The sequence below is a fragment of the Perognathus longimembris genome, chromosome 7 (genome assembly GCF_023159225.1).
Source record: "Perognathus longimembris pacificus isolate PPM17 chromosome 7, ASM2315922v1, whole genome shotgun sequence".
Lineage (NCBI taxonomy): Eukaryota > Metazoa > Chordata > Mammalia > Rodentia > Heteromyidae > Perognathus > Perognathus longimembris.
Genome location: NC_063167.1, coordinates 52,568,889 through 52,593,220, shown reverse-complemented (window position 1 = coordinate 52,593,220; position 24,332 = coordinate 52,568,889). Strand labels below are relative to the sequence as shown.

At 35.4% G+C, this 24,332-nt stretch overlaps 1 protein-coding gene across 1 annotated transcript in view; it reads right to left on the bottom strand.

Annotated features, from left to right (window-relative positions):
• The window catches only part of Tnni3k (TNNI3 interacting kinase), a 313,990-nt gene that overhangs the window by 159,960 nt on the left and 129,698 nt on the right, over positions 1-24,332 (bottom strand). Inside the window, 6 exon segments of the mRNA XM_048351587.1 lie at positions 13,387-13,491; positions 14,203-14,397; positions 14,514-14,571; positions 14,651-14,741; positions 15,622-15,679; positions 16,245-16,344. Of these exon segments, the coding sequence (XP_048207544.1) occupies positions 13,387-13,491; positions 14,203-14,397; positions 14,514-14,571; positions 14,651-14,741; positions 15,622-15,679; positions 16,245-16,344 (607 nt within the window).

The window sequence follows — 24,332 nt, the reverse complement described above, 5'->3', positions numbered from 1 at the left end:
AATTGGGCAGAAACGACAAGGCAGCATTCTGGTCTTTACTAAAAGTCTAGCTTCTCAGAAATGAAGTTTACAAGAAGGCATTCAAGATTCCTCCCAAAATTGAGTGCAGAATGAAATAAGGCTACCTTTGTTGACATTTTCAAGAGCTTGACTTCCTTTAGGCCAAATTTTTAAAGAATGGGACATGGGAATATAAATAACCAATAGCTCCAAAAACTGTCTGGCTGGGAAACTGACCATCTAAAGCAGGGAGGTACTGGAAATTAGGGGACCAGGAAGGGCCTCACTGCTCCTTTGCTCTTAGCTATTGGGTAAAGAAAAATAACAGTTAAAGGAAAAGCCTTTCTGCCACTCACTTTGGCTTGGAAATTCTGAGTATGTCTGTGTTATTTTTAGGAAAGAGGCAGCATAGTGAACTATTTCACCATAAGCACAAGGTGTGTGTGTGTGTGTGTGTGTGTGTGTGTGTGTGTGTGTGTGTGTGTGTGCTGGGGGCTCAAACCCAAGTCCTCAGATTTGCTTTGTTGATATGATACTACTGAACCACATTGTTTTCACTGGTTATCTTGACAATATGGATTTTGTTTCACTCAGGTAATATACCTGAGCCATTCATTTGTAGACTTCTTGTCATCACTAGGATCCTAGGCATGTACTATCCTGTCTAGGGTGGCTTGACACTGATTCTGTTTATCCCAGTGCCACATGTAGCTTTGTGCAGCAGGCAGGTGCCACATGCACAGCTATAGGTTGAGGATGAGCCTTAATAACTCTTCTGCCTGGACTAGCCTCAAACCACAAGCTACCTAGTGTAATCCTCCCAAGTAGGTAGGATTATAGTGTGTGTGTGTGTGTGTGTGTGTGTGTGTGTGTGTGTGTGTGTGTAAGTCCCTGGAGAGAGAGACTGAGGGGGAGGATGGATAGATTAGGTAGATAGATAGATAGATAGATAGATAGATAGATAGATAGATAGATGAAAGATATGAGAATTTTGGTTTAACAGAATTACTGCTTTCAACCAAATTAGTCATTGACATTCTATATTTTGTTATACTTATTGAGATATTTGCACATGCACATAATCTTGCATTTTTCAAAGTGTTATATGGTTGCTTAGAAACTATTGTCTTTGTTGTTCTGGTCCTAGGTCTTGAACTCAGGGCCTGGATGCTGTCCCTTGAGATGTTTTGCTCAATCAAGACTAGTGCTCTACCACTTACAGCTCTATTTCTGGCACCTTTTGGTGCTCAGTTAGAAACAAAACTCTCATGGACTTTCTTGCTCAGGCTGGCTTTGAACTATGCTCCTCAGATCTCAGCTCCTGAGGAGTTGGCATTATAGTCATGAGCCACAGGCACCTGGCACAAACCCTTTTAAGATGCAAAATTTAGGGATATGTCTAACTAGAATGACTGCTGCAAGAGATATTATATTTGACCAAGTTTGTGAAAACAATATCATAATGTGTAAAAAAATATGAATGACTTTTTCTCTTACTTAAATATACCTGTTTTAATTGAAAGAAAGTATGTGTCTAAGGGAATTTACTTAATGGGGGGTTAAGTAAGAACACTATTTTTAGATGATGGGGAAATTTATGACAAAAGTGGTCCTCTGGAAACTGAGAAAGAAATACAAGGGAAATGTACTCAGAAAACCAGGATGGATCAGATGATATAGTTTGTTGGTTTTTGTTACAGAATAAATAGGAACTGCAGAGTCAAAGAAAGAAATATAACATAGCCCTTTATTTAAGGAAATATGGAAGACAGAGAAATACCAAGCTTCAAGAAGAATGTGAAGGGGAGCCAATCTTATGAAATGGTCTGGATGGACTGTAGATGTAAATGTAAAATATGAATTCCCAAGATGTTTACATATGCACAAAATTCTCTAAGGATTGGGGAGAGTTTCTTCTGCCAAAGACCGTGTACATATTTATAGCATCCTTTGAGCGATATACCAAATAGTCAATATTGGCAGGCTGGCAGGAGACTTGGGCAGCCAACAAGAAGGATAGGAGAAGCACATGTGTCTGTCGCATCGTGTACCAAATGATTACATGGGCCTTATATGGCTAAAAGGCTGGGTATTCCCTGTCCCTACTAGTGGAAGAGAACAACTTGGGCCTGTTTTGGGACTCTCTTTGTTGCACTACAGCAGTTTTAAGGCTGTTGATGGCCTCAGCTTACTACATTTTATAAAGCAGTAGTTTTGTCCTAAATGATTCCACTTTAAATTTAAGTGACAAAATAGAATTACCTCACATCTTGTTTATATATGTAAATAACTACCATCTGCCTCATACCATGAGGCACAAACTGAGAATCAATTTGTTTGTGCCACAGACACATTAGCAAATATATCGAATCATAGCAGAGACCAAAGACGTACGAGTTTAACAATCACATCAGATGTAACTGCCTTTACTTGGAGTTGCAAAAGAAGAAGCATCCCAAGACTGAGACAAGGAGAGCACATTGACCTGTCACCAGTTTATTCGTCACTGCAGGAGCATGGTTCAAGAAAACTGACAGAGATTCTGTCTTTGCTCTTGGACACTCCCTCAGGTGCAGTTTCTCTTGTAGGTAACAATGTGCACTTCAAGTAGACTCTGGAAACAGCCTGCCCCCCACATCTCACTTGACATCACTACTTTTGTGGCTGGCATTTCTAAAATTTCTGATGTCCTATAGAGACTTTTTCTCTTCAGAGACCTTTACTACACCTGTATCAGTTGACTCTGTATCTCCAGCACAGGCCTCTGAACTTTGCAGCCTCATTAAATTCTACATCAGTATGAAGTGTAATGTGTGATTTGAGAGTATTAGATATAGAGATTGGGATGAAAGAGCCATTAAGTGACTTCAGGAGTACTCGGTGAATTAATGTCAACAAAATTGACATCGTTGGTGAATTTGTTGTTATTCAATAAATTCTGATATCATGGAAAGACACAAATATACTTTTTGTGTCTGACATAGCTCACTCATGACACTTGCTATTAGGTACTTATTTTGTGTTTTAGTCTGTCAAACATTGGGTAAAACTTTCATTTTCTGCTGGGAATTCCAAACAAAACCACCAATTACCACAGCTAGTGTTCACTGTATGTCTATCTGTTTGTTTGTTTGTCTGTATGTGTGTGTATATATGTATGCATGCATGCATGCATGTATGTATATATCTTTGCAATACTTGGGTTTGAACTCAGGGATTTTCTTACTCAACTGTTATTCTTCCACTTGAGCCAAAATTGTTTTTTGTTATTTATTTTGGAGATGGGTGTTTCAAGACTTTTCTGTGTTGGCTGGCTTCAAACACCTGCCTTCCATATCTCAGCCTCCTTCATAGCTTGACCCCAAACCTATATTAGTGCAGCAGCAGAAGCTGCATCAGCTACAGTAGCAGAACTATGTTCCTTTGCCTAGCTGCTCACTGTGTCTCTCTTATACTAGTGTCCTAACAAAACTTTGATTCTCCCATTTTCCTGTCTTCATAAATTCTTTTGCCAACTCATAATTCCAAACAACAACAAAGAATGCTATTGTTGGGCCTGGGTAACTGCAGCCTTAATCAGGACACAGGGGATGCAAGGCCAGTGAACCAATGCATATTTTATTTCAAGAGGGCCAGGGTTTAAGTAGGGTTAGAAATCAACTTACAATTTCAAGGGTAAAAGGTTAACATAGCATGTGATCCATTACTATTATAAAAATTGAGGAATGCCATTACTGGGAGGAAAGAAGCTAATACAGAAGTTTATCTACTACAAAAGTTTGCTGCTTCTAAGAAAGTTTACATATCTAAGGCTGAGCTATTTCCTAGCTATTGTTTGCTCAGGACTTTGACCAGGACTCCATTCATCTAGAAGATACTTCCCTGTTTACTATGAAAAGACTGCCCAGATTACTTGGGAGGAAACTTTGCTAATTACTAAGGAGAGGCTGTCCTATTCATATTGAGAATCTACCACGTGAAGGCAGCTGGTCAAACTAGTCTCCTCAAGGAGACTTTATATGGGGAAAGGGGAGATTCTCCTGACAAGTAGTGTTGTCCTTTGGCCCACAGACACTAAGAAACTCCTTACTGGGAATATGTTCCCAAGGGCCTATTAGTATGCTAATAAGGCATCAAAGTAACTGTGCTGGCTAAGTCTTCCACTTGGTCAAAGAAATTAATTCTCCCACATGCTATGGTAGGAAACTTTCACTTTGTTGTTTGGAAATTCTATAAGCTTAACAAACCAGATTGACTTCAGATGGAACCTGAGCATGTCATAAATTAGGTTTGAAATTAAGGCTGGACATCAACACCTGAGTGAGGCTTACATAAGGGGATAGAGTAGTACTAAATGGATAAGGAGTCCCATCTATTAAATATAGTACATCAAGCTTCTCTGAAAGCAACAGCCAGTCTTTCTCTGTTTTAATTGTTCATTCAAAGAAAATTTTGTGTATGTATTTTCATTGGCATGCCAATAAATAGGTTATGCTTTTGAATTTGTATAGCCTAATTCATACTATTATACTCATGTGGTTTCATGTTTTCTTTCTTGAGCCAAACTTTTATCCAAGGGCAGATATTCCTAAACTCTTAAAGTAATTCTTATGTTTTAGTTTAATTAACATACCTGAAAATGAAGATTTATTTTGGAATTAATCGTCAAGTAGTTCTTAATATATTGCCTAAATAATGTTATTAATTTATAATCATTTATAATTTGTAGCTAATTGTGAAAATATGTTTATAAAACATTGTGAAAACATTTAGTATGAGATTAACATTGTGTTTTTGTGACTGATTTCATGCAAATCCAGACAGGCCCTTTCAACTACTATAACTACTCAAATGCCTAGCACCTAGGGTCCATGTAGAACAGGTTGCTAGCTGCCCATCAAAACTTATTTGTAAGGTACACATGTATCTTACACTTCCCATATCTCGTGCTTATGTGGTTGAGATATACCCAATGGATGGGACCGCAACAAACACATGTCAATATAATGCCTTGTCCTTAAAAGGACAACTTGTTCCTCTTATACGTATTTTGATGGAGGTGACTCCTAAGGTGACACTAAGAAGACATATATTAAATATAAATCCAGAATGATCTCATAGATAAGGACTGTAGTGATATGACTAAAGCAGTAATGAAAAATTTCTGGTTACAACCAATTACTTCTAGTAGAATGTCCATTTGGAAAGACAAAGTCAGATTATAATTTGGGACACAAATGCTTCACACTATGTGCACTGCTAAAGCTAGGAGGCCCCAATCCCTAAGGTGTTCTCTGTATATAATGAAGAAACTTTTCTTCTGTGCATCACAAATAGTCGTTGTTATTTCATATTCTTGAGAAAATTAAAAACGATATGGCAACTTTGTTCCTATAGTGTCAAATCTTCTGAGAACCATATTTTTGGGTGACTTGAAGCACCACAAAAGCATCTCTAAATGTATGTGTTTATTTGTGAATATCAACATTCAACTAGGTGTATGTATAGGAACCTTTGACTTGATCTATATCTACTACAAGTTCAGAAACCAAAATCTGAAATACTCCAAAAATCTAAAACTTTGAACACCAAAAAAATGCTCAAAAGTTTTGGATTTGGTATAATTGGGGTTTCAGATATTCCAGTTAGATATTTCTAATAGGTAATCTCTATACAAAAATTCAAACGTCTGGGAAACCCTGAAATCTGAAACAATTTTGCTCCAAATATTTTAGAAAGAAATATTCAACCTATACAAAAAATTCAGTATTCTTCTAGGGTTTATAAGTCTTGAATACACTCGTGAATTATTGTGGTCTGTGAATGTCTGATCTTGAACCTTTCCCTTTTGTTTTCACTGCCTGTGAAGAACCTACACTCTGGAGAAATTTCTAGTATTACTCTTCTAGGGTTTATAAGTCTTGAATACACTCGTGAATTATTGTGGTCTGTGAATGTCTGATCTTGAACCTTTCCCTTTTGTTTTCACTGCCTGTGAAGAACCTACACTCTGGAGAAATTTCTAGTATTACTTATGAATTACAAGTTGGATGCTTCAGAAAGGGCTAGTATATATGGATGTCATAACCCCATGGAAATTGAACAGTCTTGAGATTTACTCTGAGCCCATGCATCACTGAGTTTTTCACTGTTTGTTGAATGATTGAATAATTATGTTTCCATCAAAGCAATGATTTCCAAAAAGTTTGAAGCTACATTTTCAGTTGATTTCCTGATGTTTTCACTACTGCACCAGAAAAGAAAGATGAAATTTTATGGTAAGTAGCAAAGAGGAATACTTGGTTTCCAACTTTGAATGCAACTTGAAATCACCTGGATTGCTTTCTTGCAGGATTTGCATCTAGATTCAATCAGTACCAAGATTTCCTTAAAGAGATTCCTTATCAGGATTTTATTAAACAGATTCTGGTATACAGATTCTGCTATGAAAATATCTATCAGATATTCTGTATACCAGAGTTGAGAATCATGGTATTACAATGGTTCTTCTATTTGCTCGGTCATAAAAGCAATAAACAGCCATGTTTAAACCTATTGATTCTCAGGTCAAAACTAAGGAATTCTAAATCAGTGCTGATGAGGTCTTTGAGGGTTTTTTTTTTTTTTTTTCCTACTGATAAGAAATTTTGGAAGTATTTCAGTGAGCTATAAGATCTACTAGGAAAGCACTATGGTTGGTCATTCTCAGCTGTATTATAGGGTATAAACCATAGATCATATCAAGCAGTCAAAAATTACTTTATACTAACAAATTTATGATAAAAGTGAATACTCTTTTTGCAAATTTTTAAATGTCATGTATTATGACTGTTTTCATACTAGAAAACCATAAAAGCAGGATTGTTACAGATTTATAAAAAGTTTCAGTGGCTTTCCTTGTATAACTGAATATAAGTATTGTAATATGATCAGTTAATGGATTTGCACATAAATATTCAGAATATATTAAAGGTATTGAGAATGCTAAAGTCTTCTGATGTAATCACAACTTTAAAAAGTTTTAAGTGAATAAATTCTCTGAAAGTAAAGCTCTATGATCTATACAAAATTTGGATTGTAAGTGTTCCTAATGAGTAATTAGAAAAAAACTATAAGTTACATTGTTTGATTGCTATGTTTGATAGGTGCAGAAAATTTACACTTTGTATGCAATAGAAATGCTTGTATCAACCAAACAGTGATTAAAATTTTTTACATATGTGATAAACTTCTTTTTGTGTTATAAAAACAACCACATATATCTTGGCCATATTTGGGGTAATGGACCCACCCTGGAGACATTGTCTCTATTAGGGGTTGCTGGATGACATGACCACATTATTCTCTCAGACCAGAAATTATAATAACCTCAGGCAAAAATGATCATTTTGAAAGCTGTTCATTTCCATTTTCTGTGTGGGAACTAAATGCTTCTCCTTTTCATTTTTCATTGCACTTTGTCCTGTTTTACTAAAATAAATCCTTGCTAAGCAACTACCTTGTGAGCTTCTCCATTTTAGGGGACCCTTTGAAATGCTTTACATTGTGGAGCCCTAGTTCCTGTGGTTTACATGAAAACTGGCTAGCTGAAGGTTTCCCTTATCCAGTCCCTTTTCAGTTGGTAGGAACCAAGTAGCTAAGTCAATGAAAATTTCCTTTCTCCTTTACTGCACTTACTTTCTTGGCTCATTCCTCTTTTAATAGTGATATATTTACAGTGACCTATCTGTTTCAATGTTAAAAAATTTGGAAAATTTACTTGCCCAAGGAAATACAGTCAACTACTAGGAGCAAGTAAATAGCCTTCAAACTTTTAGGTGTAAACAGCAAACTTGAATGTCAAAAGGGAACTATGTAAATTGGGCTAAATGTAAGTTGGTGGGTGGTGAGCTCTACAGCAAATAGAACATTCCTGCATAAAGCTATAAACATTTTAGAAATATCAAGTATATGAAGTAAACAAAACATGACTATATGTTCACACATAACCTCTGCTCCACATAAGAACATGGGGTGAGGAAGAAGAAACAAAGCACAGCACTCAGAAGCATGAGATGAGAAATGGGATGGGTCACCGGAATTGGGCCTATTGAGGAATGAAATATGGAGGTTAAAGATGGTAAATAATTCTGAGGCACATCGAAGACCAATAACCTCTTTCTGTTTGTCTTTAATAGCACAATTTTATTGTTAAGAATACTACAGTGATAGAACCCCACATTAATCTTTTTGGTGTCCTTTTTTGTACAATGCATATAATATGTAAACAATTATCACATCATGTTGTTCTAAGATTAAATGAGAGCATGATAAAACTCTTAGGAGAGCACCTTTCACATTGCATGTGTACATTATAGGTACTACCATCACCTTCAGGAACATTGGAAAGAATGGCTTCCTTTACTCATTCTTTGAACTTTTGTGAAGTATATGCTTCCACATTGTATTTTGAAGCCTCAGAATGGCTGGGGCTGGTGAGATATGCCTGCCATCTCATTTATTCCAGAAGTAAACGTCAGGAGGATATACATAACATAGAGACAAAAAGATCATGACGATACACAGAGCATACAGATAAAAAGTTACTAACAATCAGGATATGGTAATTGATGCCTTTGGTCCCAATTATATGAGAGGATAAATAGAATTGCAATCAGAGGCCTGTACACGAAAAAGAAAATGTGACCTTACTTCAGAATAACAAAAAAAGCAAAAAACAAGTCTGGTAGCATGGATCAAGGAACAGAGTCTTTGCCATAGGTTCAAAATCTCAGAATAATCAAAGGAAAAGAATAGAAAAGGAAACAAAAACAAAAGAAGAGAAAAAAGCTGGAAAAGAAAAGAAAAGAAAAAGAAGAACTAGGAACTAGGAACTAGGGAAGGGAAGGGAAGGGGAACGTCAAAATGGAGAGACAAAGGGTAAAAGGTGCACCAATGCAATAGCAATACTGACAAGACAATATGCTGTAACTAACTGTATAACTGGGAGGGATTGGGGAGGAGGGAAGGTGGGAGAAAAATGAGGGAGGAGGTAACAAGTTTGGTAAGAAATGTACTCACTGCCTTATGTATGAAACTGTAACCCCGCTATATACCACTCTGACAATAAATCAAACAATATTTCCTTTTATAATCATTGTAGCCATTGGATGAATTAGTCAGACAAATTACCATACTTATACCAAGTAGGCTACATTTTTCTAAAATGATAATTCTAGAATGTCTCAAGAAGTTTGCATAATAAAAATGTATTGGTTGAGAATGGACACTATGCTCAGTTCTGGAAACTAGAGACGAACAGGGTATCTGAACTTGAAGCTCTGCCCTGCCAGGAGTAATAGGGGAGAAAAAATTATATACAGGTAGCTGGTACTGATTTGAAGGCAAATCAGGTTGTCAAATGTCAGAGACCCTTATCTCTAGTTACCCCAAAAAATCTAGAACAGAAAGCATGCTTCTGTCCTCCAGGGAAGCATTCCACTCACCTTTGATCATTTAATGACTTCAAAGCTGCCAAAGCTACTACTTTATCATTTTGGCCCTTAGTCATTTCCAATCTAAAGTAGAAAGTGAGTTGCTTCCTGGATATGGTCTCCATACTCAAGTAAATTTAAGTAAGTCCTCTGATGGACAGGAAGCTAGGTCTTTTCAGCCATATTGAACAGGACACATTAATTTGAATAAATGGAATGTTTTACTGTAGTTACTCAATTAAAGTTACATAGAAAGTCATCCTCAAATAATAGATATGTAACAGGTCCTTAAAATCTGTTCTGCTGAGGAACAATGTTTCCTATTACCTCCCATGTGAATACTCTCCTTATATCACACAAATTCAGCAGGAAGAATAAGACACCTATTTTCCATGGATGAAAAACAAAAACGAACCAACAAACGACAACAAAAATCAACCCCAAAACACAGATACTAGAGAAAATGTAGCAGGGACAGACACCAAAGTAGCCGTATATTCACAATGTTAGCAATTAAATCACTTCACTTGGCAGCCTAAACTTCCTAATTTCTCTGGTGTAATCTTATTTCCCCCCTCATTTTGGTTTCTCTACTTCCCCACTCATTCCCTTATGTTTGAGGATTAAAAAATAACATTCCTCCACTAACCTATTCAACCACCACCTGCCTGGTCAAACATACTTCTTGTCTCTAGAGGCAATTATTTGTTAGCAAGGCTCAACCTCAGAAGCTGGTACCAACATATGGGTAGTATTGACACAATGGAAGATAAGTGAAAGACATGCAATCTGGAAGTTAGCACGAACCATCCTCAAAAGACGATGCCAACAGACAACAATTAGTGACACCAACTGGAAATAAGTAGTCTTAAAAGTTTCTAAGTTTAAGGCTTTCCCTTTAAAAATAATGCTAATCTTTCTCCTTGGGTTTGATTCTTCAGTCTTTGGGACATTATGTCACTACACACCTGAATATGCAGGCAAATTAATAAAATCTTCATTTCCCTTTTATCTAAGTTCCTGCTCTCATTATTCTAACTGGCATTAAGCTCACTAAACCAAAGTATCAGTAACAGAATCAATAGTTGGGATTCTTCTATAATTGGCATTCAGGTGTTACAGAACTTGATTTTTGGGGGGTGGGTACAACTTAACAACTTAGATTAGAAATAGAAACAATGGGAAAAATAACTCTGAATCTATTAGGAAGAAATTTCCTTTTGAATTTTAATCTACACTTAAATTTTTGGTCCTGAGGAATAGGTTTTGGCAACAACTTGCAATTACAGGACAGCAAAATATACCTTTGGTTTTTCCAGATTCAGAGAAAACTTGTAGTGATCAGTCATTTGCTTTAATACCACATGAAAAGATGGTTGGCTTATGCAAGAGCAAAAAGTATCAGTTTGCATCATGCTAACTTATCCTTTACATCTGTTTCTTAAATATGGCAGTAACACATAAATGTCTTCAAAGAGAATTAAAGAACAGAAACAATTGTTCATGCTAAAGAAATGAATTCTATTTGATCACTACTAAATGTAGTAGGTTGACTATAGTATTATCTAAGATTTCACCACTCTCATATGTGATTTAGTACATTTTATCTCTCACACCTTTGCTATGTATCCTCTTTTCACTTTACATTTGCCACTGTTGAAATTCTGCTTTTCATTACTTCTGTCTAGAGTATTACATTAAACACTTTACCAGGTTCTTGACTTTTCCTTTATATTAACTTTTTTTTCCAAGTGCTAGATTATCTTTCCACAATGTACCTTCAAATGTGTATTTTCCAACTTGCACACCTCAGAGCTTCTGTCTTGTTCATGATATAACACCTAAATTACTCCAGTCCAGTAAGGAGTGACTTTTGAGTTGTGACATTTTTAAGACTTCTGGAATAATGATCCACTTCACATACTACATATACTACATAAATTTTGAATTTTACACTAAATTTTTCATAGTTTCTACACAGAACTGTAATTTTCCAATTTCTTCCCTGAACCTAGGAGTATTGCTGAGTTTATATACCCTTTCACAACCAAGCTCATATGTCATCTCTTTGTGGTGATATCTCTAAACTCCTTGGAAGTAAATAATATTTTTTTTCTGAAATTCATAAAAAAGATTACTGTATCTTTTATATAGCTTGTTATCTCAAAATGTATTTAAGTAATTATTTTCTCCACTAATAGGAAAATGTGAAAGCTCTTGGAAAGTAGAGTTAAATAGAAGTATAATTTTGCAATTTAGTGGAAAGACTAAATAGAGCAGACTTCCAAATGCTTGTTTAAAAATTCACTAAATAGAGTAATCTGTTAATATTTAGTAGCTTGAGGACTAAAGAATTTGAGTGAAGTACAGTATGCAGATCTGTATGAATCATTGACAATTATAGAATTGACAATTATAGAATGAAAGTATGGAATAATCTGATTTATTTCATAAATTAGTTCAATGACTATGCAACTACTCTCCAAAGCATGTTTGGGATTCCACACAGGTGACCCATGGATCTCTCTACTTAATAGTGAGAAATGTTAAATGAACAGTTTTCTACCCACTGACTCTATGTCCACTAGTACACTCTCATTCTTTATATTGGCCTTTTTGAAAATAAATGTTTGCTTAGAGAAAATTTTGCTGTTAAGACATTTTAGGGTAAAATTATGATTAAATTTTATTATAATTATCTATTTATCTACAAATTATACCTGTAGTTTACTCTAAGATAGACTTCAAATGATTAGTAAGCCAAGGCATCTGCAGACTTTTGATATTGCTTCAAGAATATAATAGAAACCACATAGTGTGACAAGGCATTTATCTGTTCCACTTTGATTTTACAGATCACTTTGATTTTATATTTGTTTCAAATCTCTACTTCACAGGAAAACTAGGTAAATAAACTTTGATGGCGTGGTTGAGTTTACTAATATGAAAGTACAAATGATAACATAAAGTAGTTCAGAAAAGTTTCTCCTCTAATTCCTGACTTTCCTGTCATTGACTTAATCCTTGATCTGACCTTATAGACTAGGGAGTTACAGTTGTGTTTGCTCAATGATAAAAATACATGATGAGAAATTGCTGCTAGGTAATGCTTGTCATTGTGTAGACACTGATCACACAAACCTATATGATATATATCAGTCACTAAATGCAGTCTCAGTGCAATCATCAGATGTGGTAAACATGAGGTATGAAGCAGATGCTGGCCTAACATGTCACATTGTGTTACAGGAAATTTATAAACTAGTTTAATCTAATTTAATTAAAAAAATAAAATACATAAAATATATAAGCCAGTTAACATGGTTGTTAATTTTCATTATAAAAAACCATTCACACTGATTTATGCATGAAACTGTAACCCCTGTGTATATCACTTCAACAGTAAATAAATAAATAAAATTTAAAACCACAAAAATTAGTATGGTACATTAAATAAAATTATATGTTGTAACTTTATCTGGCTACAGGATACAGTAGATTTGTTTACTATCAACCCTGCACAAATCTGTAATATATTGTGTTATCTCACAATGGTTACATTTTCCTGAGTTTAAGACGTTTCAGTCCCATTGTAGTTTCATGGAAGAAAATGTCCACCCTTGAAAGAAATACTGTTATGCTGTGTATAATAGTTGACTGGTGAATTTTAGATGCATCAATGTCTTTTTGGAAGCTTGTCATAGATCTGTAAAACCCCAGGGAAGCAGGTACAACAATATTCTATTTGTGTAAGGGATAACTGCAAAACTTTGTATTACCTGAGCATATTACCTGTTCCCTTACCCACAGAGTAGATTGAAAACCCTGATCTTCATTAAAGTTAAACTATATCTCCACTGAATGTGTCTTATACTCCTATTTGGTTGTACAATTTTAAATTTTTTTTAAATGCCTGTTCAAATCACTGTGTATAATCGATTGTGTCAGGTTGTGAAGGTACTCCATACCTTTGGCAACATCTACTGCAATAATCAATTTAGACCGCAAATCAAGAATCCTAAAATTAAAAGTTTTTAAGGAGATGAAATGCTCATAACTAACAATTCCAAATCACTTAAAAGGCATTAAGTAGTTTGTGTTATTTATTCTGAGTAAGTTCATTTTGTGTTATTTAATTGTGGATGAAGCTAAAATTTCAACCAATCCTGAAAAAGTAGATTTGACATCAGTGAATATTTAATTATAAGTCAGTATAGATTCATAAACATTTAAACATGCTGTACTTGACTTTCTAATTTATTTGCAATATATTGAAATTCTTTGCACTATTGCAGAATTTAATTTTTGGATGAAACCACCTTTTAATTACATACAAGTGTGATAAATGAATCCAAATCAGGCTTGTCTAAGGTCATTCTTCTTTTAAGGCTTCCTTTAGTAGAAACTGTGGCACTTGATAATTATTTGTTATGACCTCACCTTCATCTACTTCATTGCTATGGCAAATTGAGCCTTATTTGAGCTTCATTTGTCAACTTTAATTTTTTGAAATTTGTTTAATTCTTTTTAAGTTTGTTACAGCCTTCTTCCATCTCATTAGAAATTATCTAATTATTTGAAATATAGTAGTCAAGCATCAATTATTTGTCCATACTTAAAGTTCCATAATTGCTAGGACTTAATATTCTTTAGAAGGTGACAATTCATTCCACTTGAATGCCACAGTCAAGCTACAAGTCCAAGAATAAATCACAACAAGGACCCATACCTCTTCTGCTCATGAAGAAGGGAGAACAGAGAACCTCCAGATATATACTGAGTGACGATGGCAAATTGGCTGGAATCATTCAAGCACGCTCCAACAAAGTGAATTACACAAGGATGATTGAGCTGGGAGAGAATGGACACCACTCGGCAAAACATATCCACATCAGACTTGGAACAGTAGGTGTTGGCTCGATAACTGGAAATAGTGGCAAGAGGAAATTTGCATCAACAGCTGTATCTGAACAGTGTGATGAGCACAGATGGTTTCCTATGGTCACAGTTCTATGTGGATTCTCAACTTTGTTTGCCTACCGTTTTAAAGTCACTATCTTATTTCTCCATCGTCCTTTATGTACTTTCCGAAAAGAACCTAAAGTTGTGTAAGAGAAATAAACACATTTTGTTGTGAGTTCAGTAAACTAAAGCAGACTCATATTTTCATAGGTTACCTGAGCCAATAATCTCATGGAACTCCATGTCTGACAACTGAAGGTAGAAATGTGAAGGCAGTCCAGCTCTTAGGAGGAACACATCTGCCTTCTTTGAAAACAGGAATTTTCATATTACTTATTAAGATAAACACACATGTGGTTGTGTATACTCACATGCATATGTATACTTAACAGAAAACATCATTTTCCAGTAACATTTATGTTTCCAATTTCAATTCACTAGATAACAACACTAAAAATTAGAGAATCCCTATGCCCCTTACATTCAAACTGCAATCGTGTTCTATCTCAGTTGCTAGGCTTTTGTTATCAAGGTTATGAGATTTGCCCCCCTCTGTCCATAAACCAGCTTGTCTGAATGATATACAATCCTAGAGTGTAGTTTATACTACATGGATAAAGGCTAAGTGAAATATCTATGGGATAAAATGAATCTCTATGGGATGACAACTAAATGACAGGAAATAAGCACACAAATCATTCTGGGGAAATACTCAAAATAACAACAAAATCCTTTAAAAAATAAAAACTTTAAAGTCCAAATAGTTGCATCTAAATTTAACAGAAGTTACATTTGTACATAACCAGTGATAATTTCAGCATGCAGAATAAATTTTAAAATGTTCTGAAATGATTACTTGATATTTGGGGGGAAAATAATTTTTAAAACATTTTTGATGGCAAGCCTATTTCCAGTTCCTCTAGAGGAAATATGAATATTTATTTCAAAATATGAATATCTAAAATTTACTCTGAGAATTTGATTTTTCTCTAATACTCCTGAAAATGTTAGTGTTGTTATATCTTAATAAAATTAAAAGAAAACATATAAGATTAATTATGAGGATAGTGTGCTGGTAATACTGTGTGTATTTGTAAAATAGTCACCATGCATAACCAGTAAAACAAAAAGAAAATTTATCATAGTTAGGCGATAATTATCCTTAATAATAAAATACTACAATCACCCATTTAGAAATATCTTTTGTCATGCTTTTAATCTTCCCCAAGGGGGCTGGAACAGATCAAATTGTGTAACAAAGTTAAAAGTAGCAACATTTTTTTTCTATTTAAAATCTCAATCTTATTAAAGAAACAGGTGATGAAACTAAGGAAATCTATACTCTAAGGCTCAAATCTTTCTCTAGATATGAAACAGTACTACAGATTTTTATCTAGAAAATGCCTGAAAATTTGTTTAAAAATCCAGTGTGTAGCAGATTCCAGCAAATTTAATTTGTGTCTGGCTATGAGTGTTCTCTCCCCTGCCTTAATTTATTACAGTACTGAAATGAAAAGTGACTGCTATCAACTTGCCAAGAACTTTCTAGTCTTAACTAAGCCTCATGCCTATTCAGCCTAGGGAATGTCTAAGTTGAAGGAATGTCAGATCTCTGATTTAGTAAAGAATCTAAATAGAGGGGTTTTTTTTTTTTAATGTTCAGCCTCACCCAGACACAGATTTTCTGAAAATAAGACTAAATCTGCCTCCCTTGCTCCAAAATGACAGTAACAGCAATATGATGTATCTTTAGATACACCATTGCCTAGTAATGAAACAGGAATTCAAATTTAAAAGCATACATGTGCATGGTAAGTGGTACTTTCTCCAGGCTGAGGATATTCATTACTGGGCAATTCATCCTGGGGTCTCTTATAATGCTTCAGGAGTGTAACAATGGCATTATGTCCTCAATAAAAAGAAAAAAAGAGAAAAAATATCAATTTTGGCTTCAATCATTCAATAAACTCCCAATAGGAAAAAAAGATTTGAAGTAGATAATAATAGAAAATATTTTAAGATATTGCATTAAGAATCTAGCTCTTTCATGTATCCATTTAAAATATTAAAAATTGACCATCTGTGAAATCCTTTATCAAGAATACCACTGGTAGAATGATACAGTTACCAGGCTTACTTTTTAAAATCTTACAATGTACTTGAACAATAGAAAGAAATAATAAGTATTTCTAAACAAAGAAATATCAAGTGATATAAAAGTACACAACTACAGTATTAGTAAAAGGGTGAGAAGCACACGTAGTAACCCGAAAATAGATGAATTTGCTGTTACTACGCATTACAAAATTTTGGCAATTGTATAATATAGCAGTAAGATAAGTTTCAATGGTTTCTAAGGAGAAGGCAGCTGGCTGTGGCTACACATTGTAACGTCTTTCACAGTGACTTCTGTTATTGGGAATACTGCCTGACTAGGCTTGTATTTCCCAGTACGTCTTGCATCTGAGTGTGATCCCATGACATATTTGTCATCAAAGGAATAAGTAAAAGGGATGCCATGTTCAAATCTGAGCATTAGCAAAACAGGGCAGGCTTCTCTCCTCTCACCCAATGACCAGATGCACGGAATCCTCGAAGCCAGCAACTTCTGGAATTGCTCATGATGGAAAGTTATATGATTAAAAATACACTTGTATTTTATAACAATGCTAACACTCTGTGTGTCTTATTTATAGTAGGAATTTGTTATTGTGAAAAAATGCTATATGCTCCATTGAGTAAGCCAATCATTTAAAAATTTTCAATAGAAAAAATTGATAATATTTTATACTTACACTGAATCTACTGAAGCTAATATAGGTATGAGGAAAACAACCAGCCTTTAGATTACCAATAGGCTTGGTAAATGCAATAGTATCTATTGTAAAAACATATGGCAATTTTAGGAATTGAAAAGCATAGGTGCTTGTCCATGACAATGTACCATTAGGTCACATTAGTTCACTAACTATATGCTTAGCTAATGTTGAGAGTGTATGCTGGTCTATAGTGCTTGCTTTATCAAGTTATCTTTCAAAAATTCAAATGTGAACAGCAGTCTGGAGCTTCTTCACAAAACTAAAAATAAATAATCCCTACAATTCAGCCATACCACTCTTGGGCATCTACCCAAAATATCATGATGCAAGATACCATAAAGACACTTACACATCCTTGTTCATTGCTGCACTATTCAGGATAGCCAAGTTGTGGAAATAATCCAGATACCCTACATATCTAAAAATGTGGTACCTAAACACAGTGGAATTTTACTTAGTCATTGGAAAGAATAATATTGTGCCATTCTCAGGGAAATGGATGGACTTAGAATAAATCATATTAAGTGAGGCAAGCCAGGCTTGCTAGTTAATTTTTTTCATCAAAAGTAGTGTCTCTATGGTGGATTCTTTAAAAAACAGGAATGTGAGTACATTGATAAAACAAGTAGCAAAAAACTTACCTATTAACTATATAGTTATTAACAGTGCTGTTTTATCTTTAGATTTATGTTTCTCTATATAGACATATATAGATATCTTGAAATCTATATAGAAATCATAAATATCTTTTTTTCTCAAATCCTAAATGTAGGTTCTGATGAAATAATGGAGACCAGTCCCCATTACCAGTGTTGGTTTGGATTTTTATGTAATCATAATCAGAGAATCCCTAAATAGCTTAACCACCTATATTCCTTGTCTTGTAGCACCATTCCTATAGCCAAATGCAAATGCTAAGGGAGACAGGGAAATAGGCAGACATATCAAATGATCTAAAAGTCCTAAGATAAGAGCAAATACGACAGGAAAGGTGAAAAGTCCAGTATATCTGGACTTCAGCATATAAGGATGAGAGGGGCATGACTTGGGGACAGATAGGGGAATGATCAGCACATGGAGTGAGGTTTCTCAACGCATATTACTTGAAACACACTTTCCAGACAGATTCTTGAACTCTATTCCCTGAGTTTCTGATAGAAAAGTTCATCTGTAGAACCTAAGAGTTGCTTTTCTAAAAGGACCCTGCTGATGCTGATGAGCAGCCCATGTTTTGGGTCCTATTGATATAGAACTTTTCTTTTTGTCTTTTCTTTTTTGGTACTGGGGATCGAACCCAGGACATCGCACTTGCTAGGCAAGTGCTTTGCCACTGAACTACATCCCAGCCCTTGATATTGAACTTTATACCAAGTAGCATGGATTTTAGGTGAGATAGGGAGCCATATATGTTGAAGGATGATATTTGTTTAATATTTCTTGTAAGATCATCACCTATATATTAGAAATGATGGGACATGATAATAGTAAAGACTAAGTAAAACAACATTATTGTTTTAATTAGTTTTATTTTAAAGTGGGGTACAAAGGGGTTACAGTTATATAGGTCAGGTTATGCGTACATTTCTTTTTGAACAGTATCACCTCTTCCCTCATTTTCTCCCAGATTTTCCTTCCCAAACCCCGCCCCCCACGTTATATAATTCATTCTCAATATAGTGTCTAGTGAGTATTATTACTGAATTGATTCACACTTTGTCCTACCTTTCTATGCTTACCCTTAACCTCCCCCAAACAGATAAACTTAAATATAAGGCAAAAAACACAGAAATCAAAAACAGTGACAAAAAGGAAAAAAAAAAACTACGAAAAGTAAATAAATTAAGTGGGACTCTCAACACTGACACAGTGAAACCAAAGGAGAGGATCAGAAGTGCTCAACAACTGTCTGCACATGATCATATAAAATGATGTTTATCAAAATGAACACAATATGTCTTATAAATCTAATATATATGAGAACTTTTACTTTTCCATTCCCAAAATTGTAACCGTACTTGGAAAATCCTTTTTAATCTTCAAAGGATCTTCTAAATACCAGTCTATCCATTTTCTAGCTCTGCCTTTAATTACTGACACTTAGTGCTTTTAAACAATGCATATAACTTTATCTTCTTACAGTTCTGAAGGTCATAAGTCCAAAATATTTCTCTCTGGGCCAAAATATTAAGGTGTCAGCAGGACTCATTTTTAAAAAAAATTTTTATTGTCAAACTGATGTACAGAGAGGTTACAGTTTCATACGTTAGGCATTGGATATATTTCTTGTACTGTTTGTTACCACCTCCCTCATTCCTCCCTCCCTCCTCCCCTTTTCCCTCCCCCCCCCCCATGAGTTGCTCAGTTCATTTAAACCAAACAGTTTTGCAAGTATTGCTTTTATAGTCATTTGTTTTTTTTACCCCGTGTCTCCCATTTTTGGTATTCCCTTTCAGTTTCCTAGTTCTAATACCAGTATACACGGTTTCCAATGTACTCAGACAAGATACAGAGATAGTGCAGGTACACCACAAGAAGGGGATACAAGAAGATCATCAATAATAGAAGCTACTGTTACACATAGCACGTTGAAAGTAGTTACAACAGTGATATAACAATCGTTTCCATAACATGGAGTTCATTTCACTTAGCATCATCTTATGTGTTTATAAGGGTATAGCTATTGGGCTCTTGTGATCCTCTGCTGTGCCTAGCCTATACCTGTGCTAATTATTCCCTATGAGGGAGATCATAGAGTCCATGTTTCTTTGGCTCTGGCTCACTTCACTTAGTATAATTTTTTTCCAAGTCCTTCCATTTCCTTATGAATGGGGCAATGTCATTCTTCTGATAGAGACATAAAATTCCATTGTGTATATGTACCACATTTTCCTGATCCATTCATCTACTGAGGGGCAACTGGGTTGGTTCCAGTTTCTAGCTATGACAAATTGTGCTGCGATGAATTGTTGTACTGGTGGCTTTAGTATGTTCTTGTTTGTGGTCTTTTGTGTAAATGCCCAAAAGTGGGGCTGCTGGGTCATAGGAGAGCTCTATATTTAGCCTTCTGAGGAATCTCCATACTGCTTGCCAGAGTGGCTGAACCAGTTTACATTCCCACCAACAATGAACTAGGGTTCCCTTTTGGCCACATCCCCTCCAACAGTTGTTATTGTTAGTTTTCTTGATATAGGACATTCTTACTGGGGTGAGATGGAATCTCAATATTGTTTTGATTTGCATTTCTTTTATGGCCAGTGATGTAACGCACTTTTCCATATATCTCTTGGCCATTCTCATTTCCTCATCAGAGTAGTCTTTTTTTTAAGTATTTAGCCCACTAGATGAGGGGGCTATTTGTTTTTTGCAGTTTTGTTTTGGAGGAATGTAAGTTTTTTAGTTCTGCAAATATTTTAGATATGAGGCCTTTGTCCATTGCATGGCCAGTAATGATCTTTTCCCAATCTGTGGGCTTTCTGTTAATCTTGTGAACTATGTCCTTTGCCCCAGCAGGACTCATTTTCTTTCTAGAACCTCAAGGTAATATTCAGTTTCTTTGAGTTTTTCAACATTTAGAAATCACTTATATTCCTTGTCTCGTAGCTCTATTCCTATAGTCCCAAAGCCAGCCCCAGTTACATCACATCATAACACTATGACCTCTACTTTTGCCTCCCTGTAATTATTTAAAGAGTTCTGCCACTTTACTGTGCTCAAGTGGGAGAAACCAGGATCATTTCCTTTCTCTTTTTCAAGACCTCCTCTTTGAAGATCAGCTAATTATCACCCTTATTTCCCCTTTGCCATGCATGGCAGCACATTCATAAGTCCTAGAAATAAATAGGCCCTAGAAATTTTGGGAAAGTGTGTGTGAAGGTGAGGGTAATTATTCTGTCTACCACACTTCTAGTGTCTATTTCACTGTGTCTTGCTTGAATGTTGTACTGCTTTTGGTGGCTATCTCCCTTTCAACCTGTGGTAGATACCATCTTAACCTCAGGATATAAGTAATGATACCACCAACAACAAAACTATCCTATCAGAATTAACTTAACATAGCTTTCTTTGCCTTGATGCACTCTGTCCCACTCTACCACTCACTAGTGCGTTGAAATCTTCCTTTTAGTTAATTTGGCCTTAAGTGTTTGGAGCCAGAGAAAAAGGACAAAACAACAACAAGAAGAACAAATTCTTTCTTTTCTTTATTTCTGTTTTATTAAAGGAATTCTCATTCCATAGAATAACCCACAACTCAAATCCTTAGCATTGACCCAAGCACATCAGAACTTAATTTACGAAGCTCCCCTCCCAGCCTGGATCAGCCCCTCTGTCAAACAGGCTGACAGAGAAAAGGTCCTCAAGCTCTCTCCAGTGAGCAGAAAACCGCACCCCCAGTCCCAAAAGCCTGTGTGAGTCAGTGATCACACCCTGGGTGTTACCTTTCACTTCAACAGCTCTCTTGGCTCCATTTTCTCAGAGCAGTTTTAATTTTCAGACAGCACAGTGGCACAATTTGCTGGCATGTTCTTTGGGATGCTTTTCATCAAGAGCTTAATGAGTGCCTGGGCTCTGGCTGGTGATAGCATTAGGCTGCCAGGGAAATGCCAAGCAGCTCCCACAGCACTGTGCAAGGCATCTCTGCCTGATTTGCCACCTCCTGCTAGTACTGGGTTAAGGCACCCATGTGTGGGAAATGCTCTCCAACTAGAACTGTTTGGACAAGGTACTAAAATGTACACAAAGGGATCTGAAAACCAGTGTGTCTCAGACCTCCAACACTCATCCACAAGGAGTTAAAACTACCTTAGTGGAGCTCAATAAATGGACTTGTGAAGCCAAACTCCTGATAATGGATACACTCAGATAATCAAGGCACACTAATGGAACACATCCAGAGATAATCAAACTTCCACTAATTAAATAAAATGTTTTCCTATGTCTAAGAATTTACTATCTACCTCTGAGTGTTTTACCCAAATAGGAGAGCACTCTGTTATTAGCCTAATGCAGTTATAATAATGACTTGCACTTTCACAGTATTATTGTTGGTGCACCTGGCAGTTTTGTGATTCCCTTGCAGTTTGAAGGCTTTTTCATTTTCTGTTCCCCTAATTTGTCTTCTTTTCTTACTGACATGCAGGAGAAGTCACCTCACCCCCCACCCCCTCAAGCTGCTTGACTTTAATGTTGCTAAATATTTATTTGAAGAGCTAGGTGTTTGAGATTATATGCTAGTGCAAAAAGATGTTACAGGGACAGTTTACTACACTATGATCATGTATATGTCTTCATAACTAAGTAGCACTACATTTATTTCCTTCCTTCCTTCTTTTTGTGCTGGTTCTTGAGTTTAAACTGAGGGCTTCAAGCTCTCATTCAGCTTTTTCACTCATGGCTGGTTTTCTACCACTTGGATTATACTTCTAGTTCCAGGTTTCTACTGGTTTTTAAGAGACAGAGTGTCATGTATTTGTCCACCCAGGTAAATAGAATTACGATTGATCCTCTGACCTCAGCCTTCTGAGGACCTAGGATTATAGGTATGAGCCACTGGATCCTAGCATAGAAGTACAATTCTTAATATTTTCCAATAAAGATTTTTCTTTATCCCCATCATTTCAACTTAGAAACAACAAATGCTGATTCTCCTCACCTGCTATGAGAATTTTTGTAAGACCTAGATCTAGAGATTAAAAGTAACTAATATCAGTCCTAAGACCTTTTCTTCTACTTTGTGACTCAGAGGCTCTTTGTGTCAAGATTAAGAACAAAGACATTTGGTCTTGATTTCAGAAGGCAGAGAATTCTTTCTTAGCTCATGTGGATTAATTTCCCAAATCACAGAAGGAAGACTCTGAGCCTGCTTAATAACCAACTCAAAGGCCCCAAATTCCCAAGTCACTGAAGGAAGACCCTAAGCCTGCTTAACAATCAACTCAGAGAAGTCAACTTTCACAAAAATGTTGCATTTGAGACTTTTGTTTTAATATCTTCATTTCTTATTATTTTGAAAACTTACTTTCTAGAAGAACTGAAAAGTGAAATCACAGAATGACTTCTGTTGTTTGCCATTATCTGGCTCATCTTCCTTGTAACTGTCCTTGTTCCATATATGCTCAATTAGATTAGTGGAAACCAAAATTCATGACTTGCTACATCTTCTACAGACTTTAATTTCGAAAATATCTTAACTTTATATAACAGAGGGGAGGCCCAAATGCTCTTTGACCCATTATTCCTGGTCAGTAATCACCAAGGCCAAGTAAAATGCCATCAGTCACTCACATTGAGATAAGAATTGACAAGTACAAATGCTTTTTCCAGGAGAACATTACAAAAAACTACATTACTTTGCTGTCCTTCTTTAGTTCTTTCTTTCCTATTCTACTTTCTTTTCCTCTTTCTTTAAGTATTTATTGGGTACCTATCAGAGCTTTGGTCAAATAACATTTTCACAAGGAAGCCTTCTATAGCTAATCCATGTTAGATAGTGTCCTAGAACATACTATTCATTATTGCACTTTTATTTATATCACTTATTGTTATATTTCCTGAGCATCTTTCTAAAAGTAATATGAATTTCCTATAGCCAGGAAGATAATTCCTGTCATGTTCACTGATTTATTTTAGTTCTTAGTGTAATAATATCTATCATATATTAGGTTGACAATATTTTTATTGAATGAGTGAATCATAGTAGGTATGAGATATAGAGTATTGAAATGAAAAATGCTATTTATTCTTATGTTGAAAGCCAGTTAATCGAAAAGAGAAAAAATCATACCCATTCAGTCAAATGTTATTTAACCAAGTTCTATGAAGAATGAGTAGGTGATACTATGAATATAACTAATGGTGATCTTGTACAACAAATATGAGGGGTTAGGGAAGAGGTCTTTGAGTTCTTTGTTTATTAAGCTGAGCTTGTAAAATGAGGATGGATTTGTTCAGCAAAAGTTGAGGTGAAAAACATTCCATTAAACTGAAATTTGATCATTGTAGTGCATAGAGAAATTTAGGGCATTAAAAATTAGTGTACCCATTGATATAATTATTAGGGTTTTACAATTAATACTGGTAT